We start from the raw sequence: 17,059 nt of genomic DNA, 5'->3' as shown, positions 1-17,059 counted from the left end.
TATGAAATTCAAAGTTTGGGAAACATTGATGGACAGGACAAGCACATGGTTAGTACAGTCTGAGAATTGTGAGTGAATTCTGTATCTATTATTAAGTAATAATAGAATAATTTTTCTTAAATTTTGAAGGATTTATTTATTTTCTTGAAAGGCAGAGTGAGAGAGAGAGAGAGAAAGAGAGGGAGAGAGAGAAGGAGAGAGAGATATCCTACATCAACTGCTTCACTCTCCAAATGTCTGCAACAGGCCAGGGCTAGGCCAGGCCTAAGCCAAGTGCCAGAAACTCCATTTGTGTCTCCTCTGTGGGTGCGGAGGCCTGAGCACTGTAGCCACTTGCGCTGCTTTCCCAGGCACATTAGCTGGGATCTGGATCAGAAGTGGAGCAGCCAGGATTCAAACTAACACCCATATGGGGTGCTGGTGTTGCAGGATGTGGCTTTACCTGCTGTGCCACAAGGCAGGCCCCTAAGTTCTGTTTTTCAAAGTTCTGAAATAACCAGGTATCAGTGTGACCAGTCCTCAAAGCTCTCAACTTTGTTTAGGTACTATTTCTTTCCCTCATTAAAAAGTGAAAGGTGAAAAAAATTTAGTAAAATAAACCAAATTTATTCAATTGAAAGGAAGAGATAAAATAGTTTTAAAAAGTGATATATAAAAACAAGCATAAAATCTGAAATTACAGAATCACAGTGTAGGCTCAGGTATCATTCAGTGTTGACTTTTTTTAAGATTTATTTTTATTTATTGGAAAGAGTGGTTTACAAAGAGAGAGAGGGAGAGACAGAGAAATCTTCCATCTGCTGATTCACTCCCCAAGTGGCTACAATGGGCTGAGCTGGGCCAGCCCAAAGCCAGAAGCCAAGAGCTTCTTCTGGGTCTCCCACGTGGATACAGGGGCCCAGACACTTGGGTCATCCTCAGCTGCTTTCCCAGGAGCATTAGCTGGGAAGCTGGCTCAGAAGCAGAGCAGCCGAGACTCAAACCAATGCCCATATGGAATGCTGGCATGGCAGGTGATGGCTTTACCCTCTAGGCCACAATGCTGGCCCCCAGTGTCAACATTTGAAATAATCAAAAATGGAAGAGTAATTTGTTTCCAGTGACAAGTCATGTGCTCCACATAGGAAACCACTGCCGGTGGCTTAAGGGGGAAAATCTCTCTAAAGCTTAACGTGGGTCAGAAAGCCTCACCCTAGAGCACCTACCAAACCTGCTTTTTTAACAGACAGTCAGTATGCTCGCAGTATTAAGAGCTCAGTCCTCCATCCATTCCCTCCCTTTAAAAATCTCCTCCCAGTGAAGAACACTAGCACCCCTAAAGGCAGACTGCACATTTTCTGCAAGATAAAACTAATCTCATGTTCATGTTTTATTTATCTTACGTGGTTTGACCACCAGTGTCCAAACTATACACCTGGTTTTATCCTCTGTAATATGTCTAAATTCAGATTTTGTTTAAGTTGAAATAAAATTCTGTTGATGCAAGAGTAATGAAGAGTAATTCTTCATGTTTTATGGTTATGAATGTTTTATGCCATGAATAAGCAATCTATACATATTTATATTGATGGACAATGCAAGATGTTAAAAGGTTTTTGAGGTTTATAATAGGATACACACTTTCAAAGAATTTTCACTGTTAATATTAACTTATTTAGCAAGCATTCTACTGAAGTTCTCAGTGCTAAGTAGGCCTGAGTAGTACAGTGGTGAGCAAACAGAGCCTGAATCCCACCATTGCTCAGAATGGCTCAGCAAAGTAAAGGAGAACATACTTGAACTCTCAAATAGATTTCATGCACATGACAGACTGTTTGATTTGAAGTTACATTTTAATTTCTTGTAGACTTTGATCAGTCAAATCTTGGTTTTCAGACATGATCGACAAATGCTATCATCTTATTTATTAGTAGTGATTTAGTGGGTTAATAAAACTGATATGGCAGCTGCCCTTATCATAGCAAGTTATTGCAAGTCCCTGAACAGCCTAATCCCATCATTTCCTTATCAGTTATCATTTGTGTAGTGTAAACTAACATCGGGGCTACTAACTCAGTGGGAACATATGTTTCAGGAATTCTATATAAGGACTGAAATGGGAAAGAAGAAATATAAGTGCAGGCATAAATTGATCAACAAATGAAGAAAAACATTAGATATAATGTAAATATTTTAGTAGTAAAAAGGAACAACAGTAATTTCATGTGTCCTGTTAAAAATCTCTTATATTTCATAATATGTTCACTTTAAAATGTGGACACAAGCATTAATTAATTATTCCTTATTTATAAATTCTAAATGATATCCATCACTTGAAATAAGGCCAAAGGCAAAGGATAGTTACTACTAATGAATGAAAATAATTCTGTTACACAGACATAAAGGCTACTTTTGTGATGCATACATTTTCTTAGAGAATTAATTAATTGTGTCCAGTATTTTTGAGCATTATTCATGTATCTACTTTAATAAAAACGGACAGCAGTCATATAGGGGGGAAATAATACAAGGGTTTGGAAATCTTTATTCAGAGTAACCTGTAAGAAAAGCACCAGACAGTAGTATATAAATTAAAACTAGTTGTTCCAGACCAGCGCCGTGGCTGACTTGGTTAATCCTCCGCCTGCGGTGCCAGCATCCCATATGGGCACCGGGTTCTAGTCCTGGTTGCTCCTCTTCCAGTCTAGCTCTCTGCTGGGGACCAGGAAGGCAGTGGAGGATGGCCCAAGAGCTTGGGCCCCTGCATCCGCATGGGAGACCAGGAGGAAGCACCTGGCTCTTGGCTTTGGATCGGCGCAGTGCCCGGCCTTAGCGGCCATTTGAGGGGTGAACCAATGGAAGGAAGACCTTTCTGTCTGTCTCTCTGTCTAACTCTGCCTGTCAAAAAACAACAACAAACAAAACAACAACAACAAAAAAACTAGTTGTTCCACAGTGAGATAGGCCTCACTTTTTATTTAACAATCACCAGCATATGTTCCTGTTATGTTAGAATATTCCTGGTAAATGTTTCCTAGTAGGATCTATTTTAAGGACATCTATAAACAGCAAAATAATGCAATAAAATATTGCAAGGAAGATGAAAAAATCCATGTGTACTTTGCATGAACCCACTCTCTTCATTTTATGAGGTTTATCTTTTGCTGTTAGAAAGGCAGAGAGCTGCTCATTTGTTCTCTCTTCTCTCTTCTCCAAGACACTAAATGATTATTTAGATTATAAAACATACCTAGTTAGACTAGAAAAAAAGATTAAAGAGGAGAGATTATTTTATTGATTTCATAAGAAACTGGGTATGACAGTGTTAAAACACTACAATGATTTTGCCAAATATTGAGATGTATATTGTAACAACAATCTTTCTACCTAAATAGAAATATTTTAAAATATACTAACATATTTTAAATATTAAGGTACAAATTTTTGCCCAATTTTAATATTTCACTGTGAATAAGGAAATGCATGTTCATGAGTCATTGGAAACTGCTTTATTGATTTCAATATCTCAGAAGAAAATATTTACTCATCTAATAGATGTTTGAAGATTTTTCATTACAGCAAATTTTTTTTTTTAAGATTTATTTATTTGAAAGTCAGAGTTACACAGAGAGAGGAGAGGCAGAGAGAGAGAGAGGTCTTCCTTCTGATGGTTCACTCTCCAGTTGGCTGCAATGGCTGGAGCCATGCCAAAGCCAGGAGCTTCTTCTGGGTCTCCCACTTGGGTGCAGGGGCCCAAGGACTTGGGACATCCTCTACTGCTTTCCCAGGCCATACCAGACAGCTGGATCAGAAATGGAGCAGCCAGGTCTCGAACTGGCGCCCATATGGGATACCAGCGCTTCAGGCCAGGATGTTAACTCGCTGTGCCACAGTGCCAGTCCCTCATTACAGCAAATTCTAATACAGGATACAACAAATGTAAGGATCTAGTTCTTTACCTCCAAATGTTAGAGATTGGTAGTGGAGGTAAACCACGTGCACAAATGTCAGTGATGCAAAAGATATGCCTCATGGGATAAATTACCCAGAGAGATCAGGACATAGATTAGTTTTGTCTGAAAGAACAAAAGAAGCTTTGTGAGTTAAAGGTTGGACTCGAGATATGAGTAAGAAATGAGTTTGAAAAGAGAGAAGAATATTTCCAATGGAGAGCTCAACAAAACAAAGGCACCAAGGTAGAAGACACAAGCTATTTATGGAGAGCAACTAATCCTAATAGTAATAAATAAGTTTACATAGTAAATGAGTTGGTAGAGTTTCTTGTATTGTGTTAGATAAGAGAATCTTTACTCTCTACCAAATTTAAAATTCTGCTGCCCTTGACAGAAGTTCTTGTTTATAGTTTTTTAATGACACATTGTTATTTTTTCACTTTTTTTCATGTTAGTCATTCATTTATTCCACAAATGTTTATTGAATTCCTATTATAATAAGCTTACAGTCTAGCCTGGCACCGTGGCTCACTTGGTTAATCCTCTGCCTGTGGCGCCGGCATCACATATGGGCACCAGGTTCTAGTCCTGGTTGCTCCTCTTTCAGTCCAGCTCTCTTCTGTGGCCCAGGAGGGCAGTGGAGGATGGCCCAAATGCTTGGGCCCCTGCTCCCAACATGGGAGACCAGGAAGAAGTACCTGGCTCCTGGCTTCAGATCAGCACAGTGCCGGCCATAGCGGCCATTTGGGGAGTGAACCAAGGGAAGGAAGACCTTTCTCTCTGTCTCTCTCTCTCTCACTATCTATAATTTTACCTGTCAAATAAAAAAAAAAGGAAGTTTACAGTCTAGAAGAAATCTTTATTTATATATGAATGACAAATATGAAATATTCAGATTAGTGGTACAGGTCTTAATGATTCATTTTAATTATCTGTGTTTACTCTGTCTCCATACTCAACCAGAAGAGAGTGTATTTGTGTGCATACATATTCAAACTGCATTTCTGTTAAGAATTTCTAATTGTAAATAAAATTGATATTCAAGATTTGATAAATATTTTGCACCTTAAATGTGGAGACAACATGATCTGTTGAAAGAATGTTATGTGGAGATGTGAGTGCGAATTTTGCCTTCAAACTCATTACTTTTTTATGTAAACTTTTGGAACAAATCAGATAATATTTGAACCTCTGTTTTTGCAGGTTGATATAGAAATTTGGTATCATACATGCATAACTTTTTAAAATATATTATAGATAAAAATATAAAATTTATTGCAGGTGCTTAATAAATGATTATTGCTTTTATTGTCTACTATCACCTGCTCTGATTGTAGCACAAATTAATTTGATATTCTAATCCTTTCTTTGCTTACTTTTCTCCTTCACTAGACACTCCTATAAGGTAGAGATCTTCCTCTACCTCTCTTTGAAATCTCAGCACTTAGTGCCTAGTAAGCACTGAATACATGTTTGAAGAAAGAAAGAATGCACTCTTTTATACATCCCTATAACCGGCATGTTTATAAGATTGCCTTGCAGAACATACTTTGCCAAATCAATGTATCTAAATGTAATTGGTAATGAGAAATGGATAAGCTGTTTCTTATTTGCAGAGCTGAATGTGTCTGAGCAAGTTACTTTCCTCAGGTTTCAGTCCATGTCTAGATTGACAATGCCATTTTCATTGGATCTTGAATAAAATTCATACATTACTGAAAGATAACTCTGAATGTAGGTAGAGGCATTAACTATTTCTGTTTGTAAACATCTTCTCCCCTAACTATTGGGAACGGATAGCAAAACAATAGTCATTTTATAAAGATAAGAGCCAAATAAATTGTCATGAAAATATTTTCTTAAAAGTAATAAGAAAAAAAATTACAGACCTATATTAGTATATATTGAGCCCTAAAGAATATTGCAACTTTTAAAAAATGTGATCATCTAGTGTTTTTAAAATCCAAAATAAACTGTACCTCAGTGTTGGTCAGTCTGGCTACTGTTTGTCGATCTCAGGAAGCCATGGAATTTTGGAAACATGAATGTTACTGACCATATTTTTTGACCTGTATTGATCATTGTTGCCCTGAAGTAGCAGTCAGAACACAATGTATACTCTGGCATGTTTTGAACTTCTGGTGATCACTTTGACTTTTCTTGGGATTTTTGTCTACCATCTCTGAAGGCAAAGCAGATTCTTAGTATACATGGCAAACCACTCATCCATGGTGCAATATTATTAACATGTTGAAAAAAGGGTTAGAAATGAGAAACAAGAATATCAAAATTATTATGTTTATCAACTTTTAAAGCAATGCTTAACATACTGCATCAGCAAGCATCTAAAATGTAGTCATTTAACTATAAAATTTGTAGCACAAACAACAACCTTTGCAAAGGAAATGAAATCACAGTATCTTTCCATTGTAACAGATCATCATCATCATCTATTTTATTTCTTCCAATATACAAACATTTCCTTTAGTAATGTAGTTCTTCTTATAAAGGAAACGTTAATATCTATTCCAAACTGCCAGGCTCATTTAATCTTCTTATGTAATTGCCTAAATATCATTTAAATTTGCTAATTCGTTCATGGTTTTCATGTATTTCTCTTACCTAATTCTATTAATATGACTCTTTCAGTAGATTCTGTATGACATGAACATTTCTTTCTTTTAGTTTCTAATTAAAGACATACATTAGTTCCATATTTTGGAGTTTTCATAAGTTTTTTATTTCCCCCTTCTCCTTTTTCTATATATCTCAAAAGTTCTTTGTCCCGTCTACCAGGGGACTTTGTTTCTTTCCTGCAGACACTGAGCAGCTTTGAGCTTCCTCTCTTCAGATGAACAGACTCACATTGGCTTTTTACCAAGATTGAGGACTTGAAAACTACTTTCTCGCCTGCCACAATCATAGAATATCTTCATTTACCTTAGTCACTCCACATTACTGTTTCCAAATATAGTAATTATTTCTTGAAATACTTTGTGTTATAATATAGGTGTGTATTTTTTTTTTTTTATGTTTAAAGATCCTTTCTGTCTCAAGTGAACCTGTGTCAGCAGAGGTAACTTTGCTGTCCCAGTCCTGCTCTTGGAACATGACAAGAGAGAGCCCTTCTCCTGACCTCACACATTGGAAGCCTCTGTTCTGGTTGTCCCCAGACACACCCCCTGTTGGAAGCAAGGAGTCTGTAGTCTGAGTGAATGTGTTCACCCAGAGAGCAGATGCCTATAGTTAGTTCCCTGGGACTCTGGAATTCCCTGTCCAAATAGCCCCAGTGTGTGCCTCCTGGGACTCTGTTGTTTGCCCCAATCCATCCTCAGGAGGCTACAGGGCTCCACCAGTGCACATAGCCCTAGATTGAAGAGTTATGTAGGCAGAGGAGCAAGGGCTGAGCAGTGGGGAGAGGCGGGTCTTCCCTACCTCCCTGTTCCCATGTGAAAATCCAGGAGTCTAAGAATTCTAAATTCAAATCTGTCTACTAGACCACTGTAGAGGTACATTGTCAGTGCAGGATGGCAGGAATATTTTCCTTAGCAGTTTGTTAGCTTAGTGTATATTTTTGAAATATTTAGATATGTGATGTTTAGGCTTCCATTTGTACTCTTGTCCTGGAAAGTAAAAATGTGTAGGGGTGGAACTGCTGGCTCAAATCCTATGTTCATGAGGCCTTGAAACTTCGATCCTTCATTGTCTTGTTCACTGTAAATGCAGAAGATGATGCCAAGAAATAACATATTGAAATAGAGTTAAGTTGTAAACCCCTTCATTCTCTTATCTTTCCTGATCTTCGATGAATGCAAACTGAAAAGATAGGCAGACAAGTGGATAGTGGAGTTTTGTGGGGGAGGAGTGGAGGTAGGTGGGAGATGACAAAAGACAGCAAAAGTTAGAGGATTTTGGCCTCCATCATTACACACCCGTTATTTGACTAGCTTTTGTACAATATTTGTAGTGTTTGTAATGGGTGTATAATATGTCATGTGTCTACAGCTTAGGAGAAAGAGCTATAATTTTAGAATCAGTGGGATTTTATGCTTGACTGTGGCTCATGAATCACTGACATATTTCCTTAAATGTTTATGTATTTATTTTCATCTACTTCAAGGACAGAGTGATAGAGAGAGAGAGTGAGTGAGTGAGCAAGCTCCTTTCCACTGGCTTACTCCCCAGATGCCTACCACAGCCAGGACTAGATCAGGCAAAAGCCAGGAATCCAGCAAAGGTGCAAGCACTTGAGCTATCATCTTCCTCCTAGAATTCATTAACATGGAGCTTGACCTGAAGCAGAGTATACAGGACTCAAACTGGTGCTGTGATGGGGAGTGTGGGTATCTCAAGTGGTGGCTTAACCCACTGGCATAGTGCCAACTTCTCCCTGACATGGCAGAATATCCACAATACTTACTTTGCATGTGTAATTTCCGTTTGATTTGTGTTATATTTTTCTCCATTGTTGCACAAAAGTTGGAAGTGAAAATAACAATTGGGCTTTTCATTCCTCATGTGGAAAATAATGTTCAAAGTGTCACATGCTTCATACATATTCCCAATCATGACATCCGTGTTCTTCACATAAAGTGGCACATATTTTTCTCTATCCCATAGATATACTGTAAAGGAAACCATACCATCTTCTTGTTCAGTCTAGTAAGCTCAAGTTGAAGCAATCAATTTGCTAATGAATATGGTTGACATAGACCTATGCCTACATATACATATTTTAGAGTTTGGAACCAAGGCTTTTAGGGGCTGAAGAGGATTAGCAGTAAGAGAATCTTGTGTTTTGGAGGCCTAGAGTCAGAAGTACAAGCATAAGTAGGATTAGTGACCCACAAAGTAGGATGAAGTGCATTAAGATGCTAATTGAAAAGAATCAGGAAAGCAATGTCATCCAGGGTTGCATTTCTACTTGTGTCACTTCAATTATACATTAGTCTCTTTTATCTATCGTAAATTCCTTTATTAACACAGAGCTTGTTCCTGTCCTTGCCCTAGGTATCATTACTATGGGATTGGCATCAAAGAGAGCAGCGCATATTACCACTCCGTTTATTCAGGAAAGGGCCTGACCAGGTAGACTTACATCATCTTCAAGACAAATTCTGTTTCTTTAAAAATGCATGATATCTATTGAATAAAATATCTTTCTAATTTTTCTGATGAAATGTTTTATTTTAAACATTAGACATTAGTGTCAACTTTGTGTGTGGACATTTGCAATTATATAGTGAAATTACTAGGTAATTTATACAATTTAATACATAAAGGGAAATAGATGCTAAACTAAGTGTGCAAAAAGATGAAAAGGAGAAATCAAGGGAGCTGAATTGTTCTTAAAGTAGTATGTATTTGTAAGGCTGAGTCCATTTTTCATATTATATTCAATAAAATAAAGGCAGAAAATGTAAATGTGTTTTTTTCTAAGAGAAAGCTTGTTGTAAACATCTATGTGCTTGACTAGTAGCTTACCAAAATGAAAAGCTTATTACAACCACCTGTAATCATGCCTATTTGACTCATCTTACCTGAGAAGGCGAAGCTACTGAGTTGTTTACATCATTGTGAAAAGAAAGACATACATGACTAGAAAGAGCCCATTGCTCTAAGCCATCATTAACCAACAGAAGGGGGTTATTAATAAGTGGGTGACAATGAATGAAACTAATGGAAATACATAGAAACTCTGAATAATTAAAACTGCATCTAAGACTGTTTTATGATTTACCAGGAACTGCTCATAGAAAAAGAAATTATTTTTTGAAGTAAAGCATCCTGTGGAAAACATACTCCCCAGGGTCATACAACAATAAATTCAGATATTACAAGGAGCAATAATGGCAGCTCACTAGCCATCAGGCTGTAATAGGCACAAGTGTGTAACATCAACTGCTTTTTGCATGCCGTAAGTGGTGTCTGGCTTCCCTCAATAGTCCTCATTTTACTACCTTCTAAAGGATAGCTATAGCTATCTTTTTTTTTTTTTTAATTTGAGATAGATTCTTGGTTTTGTTATGTTTTGTTTTGAAAAACATGTTTCTCTACGTTATTTCACTAACCGTGGTATGAAGTGACTACCTGTTAAGGTCCTTTGCATTTCCTTGAATGCTGCAGCAGAAACTTTTTAACTAATGGAAAATGTACTGATTTTTAAGGTTTTCTGGAAGCAAGCTGAAGAATGAGGTAAGAATTATTTTATTTCTATTTTTTACCTGCCACAATACGTCTTACAAGCCAAAAAATGCAAGTTAATCATTCCCACTGGGGGATATAGAAATAAATGTCATTTGTTCAGAGCCCATTGAAGACTATGGACTTAGATACAGCTAAGTTATATTTAAGGCAATTAAGGAATTTACATGAATCTGCTAAACAGCTCCAATTGACATAGGAGGGATGCTTTTTTGATGATTCTTATCAATAGCAGATATTTGGGATATTGAGGGGGACAAAAAGACTCATTTATGGAAGAAGCTTCCACTTAATATAAACCAAAAGCCTAAGCTAAAGATATGGAAAGAATTGATATTTGGACTACACCATTTAGAAAAGAAGCTCAAATGCCGTGTTGTATTATGGTTTGTTTTACTACTTTGTGTACACACACACACATACACACACGTGTATAATCGTTCTCTCTAGGTTTCCTCTCCACCCACTTCTTAAAGAACAGATCAGCAAACTGACATTATCTAAATGAGTTAGACTCCCATTAGGGGCTGCATGGCTAATTAGGCACATGATAAGGCCTTCATTATCCTCAGGTTAACTAATCATTAAAAAGGGTGCCACAGGACTGAGGGCTGAGACAATGTACTGTGTGCTAAAGCCGGACCTGAGGTAAAGTGTAACTCCATTAGTTTGGTGAAATGATGCAAACATATTATCTTAAAAAATATAAAAGTCCCCAACCTTCTGAAATGACTGATTTCTTTTTACCACTACTTTTAATGCAGTTACTAATCACATAATAAAATCTTCCACATCGCCCTTTTTATCAAAGAAATAGTAGCTTTTTGTTTGATAAACAGTTGTGAAACTGTAAAAATATTGACTTAGAAATACACTTTGGTTAACAAAAGTTTATGTCAATAGGGAATATTAATAATTTCTCTCAGGTCCTTCCTGCCAGTTTGATGAGCCTGGTGGTACTTGTGAGAGGTCAGTTGATACATCATGTATGTCAAGTCTTGGTTGATAGAATAAAAGAAAAAATCATTTCTTATGTCAACTTTTTACTGTTTTGAAAAATACAGTTATAAATTCCATTGTGGATTTTGTTAGTAAAATAAAAATATTCTGTTTAGGCTCTTTAGCCATGAATTTTCTGTAAATTCTTGAAGCAATAATAGTATATTATGATGATGATTATAAGAACTAACATGATTAAGAGGTTTCTAAGTGTTCAGAGCTACTCTAAATACTTTCAAAAATGACAATAAAATATTTGCATAACAAAACTGAAATTAAAAATATTTTAGGTTGACTGAACATCTGATTTATTCAGAACACAAAATTTTCAGTGCAACCCTTCATATGATTTAGTTCATTTGCATATTAATATTTATGAAGTAGAAAAAAATAGGTGTTTACTTTGCTAATTTACAGCTAGGGAAAATGAGGCTCAAGGATGTATTTTCTTTTTAAAAGATTCAGAGTAAAGTTTTATTATTTTAAACCCATGGTTTAAATTATTAACATATCCATAGTGTTTTAGAGAATAGGTACTAGAGGACAATACAGTAAATGTATGTATTTGATCCTGTCCTCACAGAGCTTGATAGTATAGCAAGAAAACATCTTGAACGAGTGATTTAAGAAATTATAAAGGCTTTCATGGGGATCAAATGAGGGCATTTAGGAAATTTCCCACATGTTTAAGGTAATGATGTTTCAAAAAGAACTGAGAGTAAGTAAGGAGGAATGGAATAGAGGAAGATGAAGGAAAAGTGGTGCAGGCACATGGAATAGCACATGTATAGCCTTGGTGCTATGTACATTTGCACCCAGATACCTCTGTTTGTAGGCGACATCTTGCACATTATAGGAAGCCTCATAGTGTCAGTATCCCTAGATTCTGTCTCCTAGATCCCAGCAATTACTGCCCACTGCCCACCCTGACCTTGTGACAACCCAAAATGTTTCTGAATTTGCCAAAAATTAACTACTGGCATACATTGAGGCAAAGCAAGAGGATCCTGCTGAAAAAATAAATAAATAAAACAATTTCAGAATGGCTATAGAGTAGTTAAGGTGGAGAGTAGAGCTATGTAACAGGTCGGTGCTGGATTAAACATGGTAATATTAGGTTAAGAATTCTAGAATGGAAAGGCAGCAGAAGCAGATGATGTCATCTAACTTCAGTATTATAAAATTTTTCTAGCTATGTTATGGAGAGCCAGTTAAAAGAGAGTAAGAAGGGAAGCTGGTAGACCCGGAGAAGATCTTGATTAGGATCATAGCCTTAGGTGTAGGTAGAAGTGATTGATTTTAGTTAGGAAACATTGAAGGAAAACCAGGTGAAAAGATCAGAAAAGTAGCAGTTTCAGTTTGTGACTTGTCATATTTATTTGATTTGTTTGTAAAACTATACATTTTAAGAGGGAAGTTGTGTCTGGAAAAGATTGAGAGATTCCTTTGGATGACGATTGAATAGATAAGAATGCTGAAATGGCAGGGTGGGGGATGAATGTAAAGAGAGGAGGTTACCAGAAAAGAGTTGTGGAGAGTGGGAAGGTCAGTGAAATATCTGAGGAGTAATGGAGAAGTAAAACGGGAAGAATAGTGTGTCAGAGAAGCTAGGAGGAAATAAAATGTGCCTCCAGCAGAAGGGAATGCTCACAAATGTCAAATGCAAAAGGTTCTCAATATAAGGACTGAAAAGGGAGACAATTTGATGACCTCAGGGAGAGCCTTTTCAGAGGTGAGCTGGGGTTGGCTTCAATTATGAAATGAGTGGGAAATGGTACCAAGTGTAGAGAACTTTGGTCAAGTTGAGGGTAATCATTGAAAGAGGATTTGGAATTTAGTTTGGAAGAATAGTAAAGCTAGTGTTCCAGTGCTGGTAAAATAGATCCTATAAAGAGATGGAAGAGGGGAAAGTTAAGAGGAGAAGGTCAGCGAGAAGGTGGGGAGAGAAGAGTTTCAGTCTGCAGAAACTGGCCCTAGAGAGAAGGAGCACTGTTTCCACCAAAACTGGGAAGGGGAACGGGAAACTTGATTTTTTGGCAGGAGGTTGAAACAACTTGTTGGAGATTTCAGACTTCCCTCAGAGATAGAATTCAGGTCATCTTCTGTGAGTGAATGCCATGGGGAGAAAGTAGAAATTTGAAGAGGTCAAAGAGTTCCAGGATTCCCAGGGAGAATGCAGCCCTAACACTGTGAGGTACCCATTGCAGGAAAGGGATGCAATCTTCTATGCATATAGACTAATACTATCTAAGGGCCATCCTTGGAAGAACTGAGAAAACACTCAACAGGTTTTCTGTGGCACTTACTTTCTCACAGATTTTTTTGTTGAGAGATGGGAACAGTTTTGTGAAAAGCAAGAATTAGGAAATTGTCAAATTTAAATGGCAGAAATGTAAAATTTTAAGGAGCAGACATAATAAGAAATGCATACTCCATTTGAAAACAATGCAGGTATAAAAGGAAATTTTCAGTGCAAAGATATACCATATGCCTTGATTGTAATCCTAAACACTGTAAATGTGCCAGATAATTTTCAGTTTCTCAGTTACACTACTTACACCTGAAGTGCTTAAAAGCCATATGTGTCTAGTGGCAACTGTACTGGACAATATAGCTTTAGAACATTTCCATCATAACATAAAGATATATTAGACAGCACTGCCATGAAGCATATAAAGAATTCAACTCAATAATGAAAAGACAATCCAACAGAAATATAACAAAATACATTAACAGGCAGTTCACAAAAGTGAAAAAAAGAATAACAAATAAATCATGCTGGTGGTCATGGCACCCATTCTGTTGCATAAGAGTCCATAGCACATGGTCAATAAATATTTTAAATGGCATCATTTCCAGTAAAATTGTTCATTATAAATATTAATCAGGGAAAGGCAAATTCAAACCATAATGAGTGAGTTTTTCATTATCGTTGGATTAGCAACAATTGAAAAGTCTGAAGACACATATTCTTTTTTTTTAATAATTTTATTTATTTATTTGAGAGGTGGAGTTGTATACAGAGAGAGGGAGAGATAGAGAGAGAAAGGTCTTCCATCCTCTGGTTCACTGCCCAAATGGCCACAAAAGCCAGAGCTGAGATGATTTGAAGTCAGGAGCCAGGAGCTTCTTCTAGGTCCCTGATGCAGTTGCAAGGGCCTAAGTACATGGGCCATCCTCTACTGCCTTCCCAGACCATAGCAGAGAGCTGGATCAGAAGGGGAGCAGCCATATACGATGCCAGTGCCACAGGCAGAGGTTTAGCCTACTATGCCACAGTACCAGCCCCTGAAGAAATATCTTAGGAATGCGGTACAAAGGAACTCTTGTGAATGATAGAAGAAACAATATTGAGTACAGTTGAGATACAAACACTTTATGACTGCAATCCTGGAGAGGTCCTCACACTCTGCACAAGGAAACCAGTATGAGGATGTTCATTGCAGTATTGTTTATGAATGGAAGAATCTAAATACTCACTACGATGCAATGAAGGAAACTTTTTATATATTTATACAATGAAATACTATACTGCTATATATGAGTGAACTACAAGTCTAAGAAAAACACTGGAATTATGTCAAAAAGCTAAAGTTGAGCAAAAAAAGTGTTAAATGTAGAATACATATTGTAAGGTACCAGTTTAGAACAATACTATGTATTGCTTAAGAAAACTTACATATGAGGTAAACTATTAAAGACCTGAATAGAAATGATCTAAGCCACATTCAGAACATTATTTTTTTTTTGTAAAGAAGGAAGGAAATAAAACTAGGGAAGGATACAAAAGCTGATTTAACATTGGAAATGCCTGATAACTTCATCAGGATGGCAAGTACACGAGTGCGTGAGTGTTTTTTTTTTTTTTTCTGCATGCCTTTTTTTTAGTAAATTTTAAATAGTTCAATGTAGAGAAACAAATAAAGCCAGTGACAACAACAAAAGCACTACACACACTCACACACCCACACACAAATAGGAAGAGGATGACAAGAACAGTTACCATTTGTTGGTAAGAATTTTGATAGTTTGAAATATTTTATTCATAAATGTAGTATTTTTAATTTCATAAACATCAGAGAATCTCCCAAAGTCCTTAAATTCCCTCAAATCAAAGAAACACAATCTAATTCTTTTTCTTTGTTCTGGTCAAAGAAAGAGTTTATTTTCCATTGTGGGCCAAACTTTGTTTTAACCAGTTTAAGTAAGGAAGTTGCCATTTTTCCTAAGAATAAGTCCCTTGATGTCACACATTTCAACCAGGAAGTTTCTCTGATAGCTTGAGTTCCCTTCTCCTTCACATTGACCATTCATGCCCAGTTGAACAACTTTGTACCAAGATAAATATCAAATCCTCCCTGCTGGGTGTATGCTTTTCAAATATTTGTAGACTGTTATCTCGCTCTCCTTTGTCATCACTTAGCCAAACTATGCTGCTTAACTCCTTTAATCTTTCCTCATAAATCAGACCCTCTTGCCTTCTAATCATATTTGTTTCTTTTCTTTAGGTTCATTCTTATTTTGTCTTAGAATTCTTAACAGTTCACCCCAAAATATTGAAATCTTCAGCTGAAGAAGGAAAAGAGAAGCAACAACAAACCTAGACCTCTGTAGCCAGCCTATGATCTGGCACTTATTTTAACATAATTATAATGCAGACATTTAGGGGAATTAAAATAAGCATCCAATAGTTTTTTATTTTTTTATTTTATTTTTATTTTTTTGACAGGCAGAGTGGACAGTGAGAGAGAGAGACAGAGACAGAGAGAAAGGTCTTCCTTTGCCATTGGTTCACCCTACAATGGCCGCTGCGGCCGGCGCGCTGCTGCCAGCACACTGCGCTGATCCGAAGCCAGGAGCCAGGTGCTTCTCCTGGTCTCCCATGCAGGTGCAGGGCCCAAGCACTTGGGCCATCTTCCACTGCACTCCCTGGCCACAGCAGAGAGCTGGACTAGAAGAGGAGCAACAGGGACAGAATCCAGCACCCTGACCGGGACTAGAACCCAGGGTGCCGGCACCGCAGTTGGAGGATTAGCCTAGTGAGCTGCAGCGCAGGCCTCTCCTTTCTTTCTTTCCTTTCTTCCTTCCTCCTGGGTCTTTTGTGGTACGATAAGAATTTTTAGAAATTTTTTTCTGATTCTGTAAGAAATTCCATTGACCTTTCTATAGGGATTGCATTGAATCATTGAATCTGGGGGGACAGTGTCGTGCCTCACTTGGTTAATACTCTGCCTGTGGCGCCGGCATCCCATATGGGCACCAGTTCTAGTCCTGGTTGCTCCTCTTCCAGTCCAGCTCTCTGCTGTGGCCCAGGAGGGCAGTGGAGGATGGCCCAAGTGCTTGGGCCCCTGTACCCGCATGGGAGACCAGGAAGAAGCACCTGGCTCCTGGCTTCAGATCAGCACAGTGCCGGCCATAGTGGCCATCTGGGGAGTGAACCAAGGGAAAGAAGACCTTTCTCTCTGTCTCTCTCTCTCTCACTATCTATAACTCTACCTGTCAAGCAAACAAACAAATGAACAAAAACAAAAAGAAAAAGAAAGAAATAGAGCAAATAATTTCTCCAGAAAATATCAATTTTTAAAAAAATCATTGAATCTGTAGATTGCTTTAGTAGTATGAACACTTAAATAATATGAGTTCTTGCAATCAGTGAAGGAAATATATTTCCATTTTTGTCTCCTTGATATTTGCTTTTATCCTTATTTTGTAGTTTTCATCGTAGTTTGTTATGGTCCATTGTATCAGTTGTAATGTCTCCTTTTTCATTTCTAATTCTATTTATTTGAATATTTTCTCTTTTTTTCCCTTGTTAGTTTGTCTAAAGTTTATCTGTTTATCCTTTCAGAAAACTAGCTTTTTGATTTATTGATATTTTATTTTGTTTCAAGAATCAATTTCAATTTTTTTTCTGCTCTGTCCCT

At 37.3% G+C, this 17,059-nt stretch overlaps 1 protein-coding gene across 1 annotated transcript in view; it reads left to right on the top strand.

The window, feature by feature from the left end:
• The window catches only part of RFX6 (regulatory factor X6), a 63,028-nt gene that overhangs the window by 9,474 nt on the left and 36,495 nt on the right, over positions 1-17,059 (top strand). The window contains exons 5-6 of the mRNA XM_002714772.4: positions 8,943-9,020; positions 10,100-10,127. Coding sequence (XP_002714818.1) covers positions 8,943-9,020; positions 10,100-10,127 — 106 coding nt within the window. The remainder of the gene's footprint in view (positions 1-8,942; positions 9,021-10,099; positions 10,128-17,059) is intronic.

Source organism: Oryctolagus cuniculus, chromosome 5 (genome assembly GCF_051225735.1).
Source record: "Oryctolagus cuniculus isolate XC-2025 breed Fujian yellow rabbit chromosome 5, ASM5122573v1, whole genome shotgun sequence".
NCBI lineage: Eukaryota > Metazoa > Chordata > Mammalia > Lagomorpha > Leporidae > Oryctolagus > Oryctolagus cuniculus.
The sequence above is the reverse complement of the archived record's forward strand: the minus strand, read 5'-3'. Positions and strand labels throughout refer to the sequence as shown.